General features: G+C 38.5%; 1 protein-coding gene across 2 annotated transcripts; it reads right to left on the bottom strand.

Annotated features, from left to right (window-relative positions):
• Positions 1-277: 277 nt before the first annotated feature.
• On the bottom strand, positions 278-5,252 carry pgap4 (post-GPI attachment to proteins GalNAc transferase 4). 2 transcript variants are annotated; one of them, XM_008417751.3, is made up of 3 exons: positions 5,151-5,240; positions 4,947-5,063; positions 278-3,404 (listed from the first exon to the last, which is right to left on the bottom strand). In XM_008417751.3, the coding sequence occupies exon 3, from the start codon at positions 3,175-3,177 to the stop codon at positions 1,987-1,989; it is 1,191 nt and encodes a 396-aa protein (XP_008415973.2). In that variant the 5' UTR covers positions 3,178-3,404; positions 4,947-5,063; positions 5,151-5,240; the 3' UTR covers positions 278-1,986. The 2 variants fall into 2 exon arrangements, with proteins under 2 accessions (XP_008415973.2, XP_008415982.2); XM_008417760.3 differs by lacking the exon at positions 4,947-5,063 and having other exon boundaries at positions 5,151-5,252.
• Positions 5,253-9,662: the final 4,410 nt, after the last annotated feature.

A 9,662-nucleotide genomic window follows, 5' to 3' on the forward strand; every position in this document is an offset into this window, starting at 1 on the left:
AAGACAGAAAAACTCAACAGGTTGTAATGGGAATTCAGCCCAACATCAGATCTATTCACCTCTGTTTGCCTCTGCACAATAAAAGCAGTGATTTAATCCAAGAACTTGTGAAAAGGTAAAGTTTTATCTTATTTGTTTAGTCACTTCAGCAGCAGATTGAGAAGTACAGGCATTCATACATTCACTAACATCAGTTAAAGAATCAGTGAAATCGGTGATTTACTCTGCTTTGTAAAGCTTATAAGAAAAATCTAATTACAGAAACGGAAACATGAGATGAGATCCTGCACAGTAATTGGGTTTATTTTTCTCTTAAGGTTTTTTTCACTAAAAAATTGTGTTTCTCATTTATATAGTTGTACAATATACAGCTAACCCCGATATGTTTGGTTTTACAGCATTCTGACAGCAGTTTAAGTCTAAAAACATCTGCTGTTTAAGATGGCTTCCTTTTAATCAGTTCTAAAACTTTTACAGAAACATGTTGGACAACCACATATAAACTGTAAAGATATGTTTAAAACTCATCCAGTCTGCAGACAAACTGTAAGAAAATCAAAAAAATATTCCTCTTTCAAAGAGGTTCTGTGTTCAAATCATCAGCTCAAAATGAACAAGTTAAATGAACAAATTCCCAAAGATTTCCAGCATCAGGAGATCCATATTTTTTTTCTCATTCAATTTTAAAAATAAAGCAAAGCAAATAAATCTGCAAAGCCAAGGCTATAAAACAACATGGACACAGGTTTCCCGAAGACCAAACCCCCACGCAGAATCTTCACTTCTCAAACTCGCCATTATTCTCCCAATGACCAAGATCATTCATCCCTTCATCAATAAATCTTTAATCATATATCTTTGTGGCGTGGTCCTTGCAAGTGAAGTTGTCATTAAAATCATAAGTTTAAACTTTGCCATTGTTAACTTTTTGGGCCAACTGACCTAAGGAAATATTTCAAATTAAAAACCCAGATCAAGCCAAAATAACTCCTGATGACCTGCTGCCTGTAGATGATATTTAACAGATTCCCACAACCTCATTTCTTCTAATAGATTATAGTAAGATTTTAGAAAAACCTTTTTAACTGGTCAGTTTTTAAAGTGAATATAAAACATCCCGTAGCAATCATACGTATCCAAAAATCTGGGTAAATAATTATAATAAAAAATACCAAAACCCATTTGAAAAGCTAATCACCTTTGTCATGTTTTTAAATATGGAAAACAATTAAAGCCACCCCATTCAGTTGTATTGCTTTCTATGCAACTGGCAGCTTTTACTTTATTTTATTTTTCCCACCTAAAACTAACTTAATACAAAAGACAGAAACTGGTGAAGGCAGCTCAAACTAAAAGTGCAACTCAGGTGGAAAAGAGTGAGTAAAGTAAAGTAAAACTCAGTAAACCTGTCTAAACATTCATTAACATTTCCAAACCAAAAATCAACATGTTCTGCCTTCATGATGTGACAGAAAAAAGTGAACCCGACACTAAAAACACATCTTCACAATCATTTTTAGAACAAATATCTTAGTACACTTGAAATAAGACCACACTAGCTCACAAGTACATTTTCTGCAATAAATAGGTGCACGTTTTAAGAAAATAATTCCTTAATATTGACAAAAAAAAGGAGTAGTTCACTTACACTGAAAAGATTCAACTTAAAAAAAAAGAGTTAATTTGTTACATGTAATCAAATTAAGTTAATACACGTAAATATTTTAAGTTATTTTATAGTTTGGAAAAATTAACTACATTTTTTTTATAAGCTGGAGCTCAATTCTTTGTTTCAGTGCATACCAAGACGCTTTTCCTATGTTATCAGTCAAATAATCTGCCAGAGGAATGTTAAGAAATTACTGAGCTAAAATAAGCCACTTTATCTTGATGAAAAGTTACTTATAACTTGTATTATTTTAAGTGTACTAATATATCTGCACCAAAAACTAGACCAAAAAACACTTTTTGCAGTGAAGTGTTTTTTTAGAGGAGTTTGGGCCTGGATGGGTTGGGTCTGACTGAGGAATAGGCCCCGATGTGCGTGACGAGGTTGGGTTCCACGCTGTGCGCTCTTTCTCCGAGAGTGGTCCTGGCCTTGCGGTAGAGAACCATATCCTTGGCGTTCCCTTTGTAGCAGAACGAGCCATCCAGGAAGTCCGCCACCCTTAGCGAGGCGTTGCCGGGGAAAAGCATGGCCGGGGTGCAGCACTCGGTTGCCGGGGAGACGGCGTAGAGCTGCGGGGAGATTCTCCGCACCTCCAAGAGGTAGTGCCTTCCTATCAGCTCGGCGGCCACCATAAAGTAGAGGGTGAAGAAGACGAGGTGGTTGGCCGACAGAGTGAAGGAGAGGGAGCAGGGGTTACAGTAAGGGATTGAGAGGAGGAGCGCGGTTGCCCCCACCAAACCGAGCCCCACCCACTCCAGGATGCGGTACGGCTCGGGGTTCCAGTAGCGCTGCAGCCTTTCAGGGTGATACAGCTTGATGTACAGCGTGTGGAAGGCAAACCGGCGAGAAAGCAGATCCTTAACCACTGTGAAGAACTCCTCTCCAGGTAGAGCGTCGTCCTCCAGGAGGATCATGTTCTTGGGCTTGACCAGCTCCCATCCCTGGCGGAGGCAGAACACGTAATCCCTCTTCTCCCTCTCGAAGGTGTTGGGTGACTCCCTGTTGGCTTGCTGCTCTTGAGTTGAACGCCGTATGACTTTGAAATGACCCTCCAGCAGCTTTGCGTCCTGGTTTTCCTCCGGGCCGCTCTCCACGTCGCAAAGCAGCATCTCGGCGCATCGCCGACCCCCACAGTCAGCTGCGATTCTGCTCAGCTGCCGCATCACCTGGAGCAGGTAGTGGAAGTCCCGTCCCTCGTTGCGCCTGGCCGTCACCACGGTCACCAGCAGCTCCGGATTCTGGGCGACATCGCTGAATCTGGTCGACTCCATTGGATAGCCGCTCTGCCAGAAGTGCAGAGCGTCCTGGCCTCGCTCAAGGCTCTTCTGCAGGACCTCATCGCTCATGGAGTTCAGGTACGTGAACCTGAAGAAGTAGTAGGAATAGAGCAGGCGCTGGCAGCACAGAGGCAGGACGACGCAGAACGTGATGATGGACAGGGTGAGGGCTTGAGTGAAAGCGCTGGACCATCGCATGTGCTGACTGAAGAAAACCTTCCATTGCCGCATTGATGAAAACAAAGAGTTGAACCCGACGGCAGGTCAAATAACTCCAACAAGCAATGAGGTCTAATCCGAACTCTTCAGATCAACATTGAAAACGGTTTGCTCTGAGGAATTAGAGGCAGTGAAATCAGATAACTCTGCTGTGAACTGATAGCTCTGAGGAAAACTGATCCAGCTGTTGGCACATCTTCATCTTGTAAACAAAGAAGTTCCCGGTCTGTCCTTTATGCCTGTAGAAAAAGACAGAGTTTTTGTTAATATAACATCTGTGCATTCTTAAATAGTCTTAAGCACCTAAAATTAAGGTAATAACATGTCTTAAATTCATTGAAAAACAAAAAGTTTGACTTAAATACTTTACAAAGATATAAAACATCATACACTCACCAATTGAGAAGTCAGTAACAAACATTACATTTAATCAAAATCAATTCACATCAAACATGTTGGTCAACGTTACAGTGATTATGGGTCAAAAGCAACTCGTAATTTAAAGGAACTTAGTGTTTCCGCTGTTTTGCAGTTTTCTGGAAGTTCGTTCCAGATTTGTGGTGCATAGAAAATGCACTTCTAGAAGCAGTTCTGCTCCAATAAACCAGAAACAAATGATTGTATTTTCTTTTTACAAGGTGTCTGCTGAGCTTGACAGTCTGAGAAAGGTAATTGAACTATTCAAGTGGTTGGTGAATGGATGCATGTAAAAGTTGCAGCTCTCAGGTACTGAAGTTATAAATCCCTTTGCATTACCAGTCTATAAAAAAGACTTGCAAAATGTAAAGTTTTGTTAAATCTCATTGATCAGATAGATGGATCAGTGATTCATACAATCAGAAGTGAGCAGAGTCCACAAAAATTGTACTCAAGTGAGAGTACCCCAACTTCAACATATTTTCACTGAAGTAAAAGTTAAAAGTAGCCATTCAATAAATTACTCAAGAGTAAAAACAGTATTTGGTAAAAGGTTTTACTCAAGTATTCAGAAACTGGTCAAATTAGCAATCACTTAATATTTAGAAATTACATAATCAGACAGACCAAAATGTAGTTAATTAGGTGTGCTAAGGACCAAAATGACAATAATTCATGTGACAAAAATAACTAATTCAGGCAAAATATAATTTTTTTTCAAATCATCAATATAAAAACATATAAAGCGTTTAAAAAAACTGCACGTGTGTCTGGTGAATTTTTTGTTAAAACATGTTTTGTATTTCATTCAGTGGGTAGAAAATCCAGAAATTTTACTGAAGAGCAGAAATACTTCATAATAAAATTACTCAAGTAAGCGTAAAAAGAACAGCATAGTAAAAATACTCCTAAAAGCACATTTTATATATGTGAAAAAAGTTAATTAAGTGAATGTTTTTGAGTTATTTACTACCCAACTCTGTGTACAACAAGCAGTCTTGTCTTGAACTGCTCCTCAGAGATTACTACAGGACAGATAACATCATGCAGCCACGCCCCTCTCGCTTCTAGCAGATACGTGACACAGGAAAAATCAGAAAAACCTGTTTTTTGATTCAACATATTCTGAAAGACGAAAACCTTTATTCAAACCGCATGTTTTATTGGACCATACCAGGACACTGAGTTCTTCAGCTCGTACTATACATGAATTTTCAAGCTGAACTCCGGTACAGCTTTAATGTTGTCAGAAATAAACATCATACTCAACCAGCCCTGTTGTTTCTGTATCAGCCTGACGTGCAAACTGTGCTAACAAACAGGCTCTATGATCACATTCTGCTCATTTAAGTCGTTGAGCTTACCTGGTTATTGTTGACTTTTAATATGACAGTTCTGGTTCCGTTCGTCGCTTCCGCCGCGTCAACAGCAACGTCGATATCAAAGATCAAAGTACAACAGGCTAAGCTAACCACATGAACCTACAAGGCAGCGAACAAGCCAACTAAAGCAATATTATCGATCATATATCGCTGCTTCAGACCGTAAAACAAGGATAGTAGACTCACGTTGAGCTGAAGAGCAGCTGCTGTTTGGCAACAGCTGCCATGTCAATCGAAAAGTAACCACACACTCCCAGTTACGGTAAAAGACCTTATCCGAACACCGTAATACTCAGAGTAAAGGCGCAGTGGGGCGATACCTCTGCTGGCCAGCAGGTGGGGCCACCGGAACTGAAAAATAACGTATGCTTGGTGGGGTATTTTATTTTCAGCCTCTGAATCGATGGACATGACGTTGAAATGTATTATTTATTAACAAAATATGTAGAAAAACATTGGAGAAGTCGCATGTTTAATAAAAAACAAATATTGAAACATCACTAAACAATGTAATTTAAGATAAACATTTATAGCGCACATTTAAGTCAACAGGGTTGAATATGTAAAACAAAAAATTTGACATTATGCTTTATGCTGGTATTATATTTGTACACAAGCAAAAAATAAAGTGCTGTAAAAAAAATTCAACTAAGACATTGAAAAAAATTCAAGGAAAACATTTTATTGAAAACTTTGAAAACATAAATGACAAATTCACAGAATTACCAAAAGTAACACAATAGTTCCATTCATCCATCTGTCCATCCATCCGTCCCTCCTGGTGTTTCCTGACCAGAATATGTCCAAAAGAAAACCTGTCTGATTAAACCAAAACCCGTTTGATTACACATGCCAAAGAAGTTGAAAAAGCATCAAAACAATTTATTTATCTAGGGGTTTTTTACATTTCACTTCAGGTTTAGATCCATTTTTCTCTTATTCTCACTAAAAAATATAAAAGTGTTTGAAATTTATAATGGAACTGCAATAATTGGTTACTGAAGAATAACACAGTAATTCCTCTGTATTTGTTTCTTTAAACATTTTTGGTAAACTATTGACCTTTAAAAACAGAAGCTGTGATATCAGCTACAACACAACATTCACATCTTGTAAAAAAAACCAACACCCACTGTGTCCCGTTTTAATGAACCCAAACTTCAGCTTTTTTCAAGTGCATTACTAGATTACAATTGAAAATGCATAAAGTTTGGTAAGCAGGAAATCGAGGTCCCACCCTTGATTTCTTAACTTCTTCAACAGCAAAGGAGAGCGGGTGGTGGTTGAACCGGTTGATCGGGAGGCTCAAGTACAACGCCGTCCTCCTCCCCTCATGTGAATGTCTTCTGTCGAATAAAGACTTTTTGTGCTTTCATGCAAGAAACTACACTACTTGTAACAAACACATGAATAAAACTTCAAAACATCAACCAAAGACAACTTTTTAAGAGTATTTGCAGTATAACAGTGAGTGGATTACTCCGTTTTTCTCCTGGACAGAGGTTAAAATATAGAGAGGGCTTCAGTTTAATTAAATAAAATTTCTTGTCAAATTATTTTAACATTTTTGACATATGTTAAAGTTCGATGTTTTTCCAACTTCACTGTTTTGCTATGATAAGACCAGCACCAATGTTACAGATACCTGCAGTGGTGATTTAATTAATCTACGACTTAGAATCTGGAGTTAATCAGATATCTCGTCTTCCAGTGGAGTGTGTGTTGTGTGTGTGTGACGTACAGAGCGATGTTCATCAACGACAGAAACAAACTCGTCCTTCCAATCGCTTTTCAGGAATGTGGCCATTAACTGATCTGATGTTTTGTTCTGGCAGTACTCCAGAAACAAGAACGTCACGTGTCACGCAACATCACCTCAGTATCAGGTGAGATTATCTGCGCTAACAACATGAAAAAAACTGAGCGTATCGGAGTTAATGCAGTTAAAATGATCTGGATCAGTATTTACATGAACTGTTTAGGACACAAGCTGAGTTAACAATCAAGCTAATTCGTTTTCTTTTTAATTGGTTGCAGAAATTCCTTAATTTGGGCTGCTCAGTGGCGCAGTTGGTAGAGCTGTTGCCTTGCAGCAAGAAGGTTCTGGGTTCGATTCCCGGCCCTGGTCTTTCTGCATGGAGTTTGCATGTTCTCCCTGTGCATGTGTGGGTTTTCTCCAGGTACTCCGGTTTCCTCCCACAGTCCAAAAACATGACTGTCAGTTTAATTGGCCTCTCCAAATTACCCCTAGGTGTGAGTGTGTGTGTGTGCATGGTTGTGTGTCTCTGTGTTGCCCTTTGACAGACTGGCGACCTGTCCAGGGTGACCCCGCCTCTCGCCCAGAACGTTATCTGGAGAGGCACCAGCAACCCTCCTGACCCCACTGAGGGACAAGGGTGTAAGAAAATGGATAGATGGATGGAAATTCCTTAATTTGGAATCTGATCTTCTGCTTAAGCTGAACTCCAGAAATCTGAGCGTAATGAACAGTAGATATTGACATAATGAGGATTTTTCAAAGCTAGAAGGAGTTAGCACAGATAATAATCCATGTGCTCTTCGAAAAAGACACAATTTATCAAACACATCCATCAGATGGTTTGGAGAGAAGATGTTGGTTTGACGAGAGTAAAGACAACATTTGCATTCTTACAAGACGAAGAGAAGCAGTTTAACAGACGATAAAGACCTGCAGCCATCCAGGAATCAAACCGGTTTAGATAACATTGTCGTAGTTTCTCAGTCAGGAAAAAACAAAAGCAAAGTACAAAAAACAGCTATTTGAATGATATAAAATGAAAAATGAACAGATAACTTGTTGCCTACAATGCTTTGTTTTCCCTCTTGCTTGCAATGCAGCACCAAAATATATCGCAGTGTGTCTGGAATCTCACCTTCGTCCAGGTCACAAAAATTCAGGAACAAAAGAAGAAGAAAGTTGTTGAGATCTGGCAGATTGGAAAAGGTTACAAAGCACTTTCTAAAGCTTTGGGAATCTGGTGAACCACAGTGAGCCCGTTTAATCCACGCATGGAGAAACATGAACCTGAGTCTGACTCAATAAGCCACAGGTGTCAAACTCAAGGCCCAGGTGCCAGTCTGGCCCGGCGAAGTTTTTTATGTGGCCCTGTAGACTTCAAATTACATCAATAAGTCACTCCAGTTTTTCACGAATCGGCAAAATTTACACAAAATCAACAGATCCCCACATTTTTTTTTCTGATTTTACTGTCAAAAATGTTGAGTTTAAGCGACTGCTGCCTCAGCCTTACTTGATTGTATGTTATAGTCCGTAACCGATACGGCGAGTAACAAAAAGTCACATTTGGCATCAATCATTTGCGCAAATATCGTAAAAATGCCTTACAAATTTTAGATTGCAAAAAACACTAAAACAATCATAAAATCCTGCATGGAGGAGCAGCTATTTATTGATATTTTAGCTGTTGAATTGGATTTGTCAATACATTCTGGCACAACCGGCCCTTTAAGAACATTCAGATTTTTGATATGGCCCAAAATGAAAATGAGTTTGACGCCCCTGCATCAATTAAAAGGAGCTCGATAGTTTGCTTACGTTCCTCTAGAAGTTTTAATTCACCTGAAGTTTCAATTATGTAATCCATTTCAATAAATATGTAATCCATTCATGAATAATGACCAATGACGGTAATCCTAGGAGTTGTTGCATTTATGATCGTATCATTTTACGGATTTAGTTGAAGATTATACTAAAACAGACTCTGCTACCTAATAACAGGTCTGCAAAGCAAAGAGATAAGGGAGGAATTTCAAGTTTCAGCATTTTTCTAAAGGAATTGCGTCAGCATGAACCATTGTCTGGATGTTTTTGCTGATGCTGAAGTTAACCTGGTCAACCATCATATGGATTATGAAATATAATTGACAATTGCAATGCATTAAAATATTTTTTCCCCGTTTCTCATTCATTACTGTTGAGACTTCTGGGAAAACTGACTATCATAACCGTTTTCTGCGTGTTGTCATGATCTGCTGCACCTGGGTGTAGTTTTTTTTTTTTCTTTTTTGGGATTATTTTCTCCTTTTGTTATTGCGTCACTATGATTCCCTTTTATTTGTTTTGTTCAACAGTTCTCATCCAGTAGTTTCTTTCACTGGGTGTGCACCGTTTGTCACCCAGTGAGTAATTCATGCACAGGGACGGCTTTGTTTCAACTCCCAACTCACGCAACGTAACAGCCAGGTGGATCAGATACACTGTAAAAACACAAAATCCTACCGAGTATTTCCAGTGCAAACATCTTAGTGTACATGAAATAAGAATGTATGTAATGTAGTGAATGAATGTTTAATAAAATTCATTGTCAGATCAGATATTTTGTTCATGCAATTTGAAACAAGAATTCAAATTATTCTAAAGTAAAATAAGCAGTTGTTTTAACTTGACATAGAGTGATAATAATAGAGAAACTTAGCTCTTTAACCAGGTGAGGGCACCTAATTATTTAGTTTAAATTGCAGCATTAAGTTAAAACTCACAATTCAAGATTAATTAACTTAAAAAACAACATTTAGACAACTTGTCTCTTGTTGTTAAATCAACTTCATGAACTTTCATTTCTGAGTTAAAACCAAAACAATTTTCTTGTCGACTTAAATTGCATTTTCAAGGCAGCAGGTGGACTTTTGTTTTCAAGTTAAACCACCTTCAAATGT

Source organism: Poecilia reticulata, chromosome 1 (genome assembly GCF_904066995.2).
Source record: "Poecilia reticulata chromosome 1, P_reticulata-male-v2, whole genome shotgun sequence".
Lineage (NCBI taxonomy): Eukaryota > Metazoa > Chordata > Actinopteri > Cyprinodontiformes > Poeciliidae > Poecilia > Poecilia reticulata.

Coding starts and splice junctions, on each gene's coding strand:
- pgap4 (XM_008417760.3), bottom strand. CDS start 3,177: ATGCGGCAATGGAAGGTTTTCTTCAGTCAGCACATGCGATGGTCCAGC.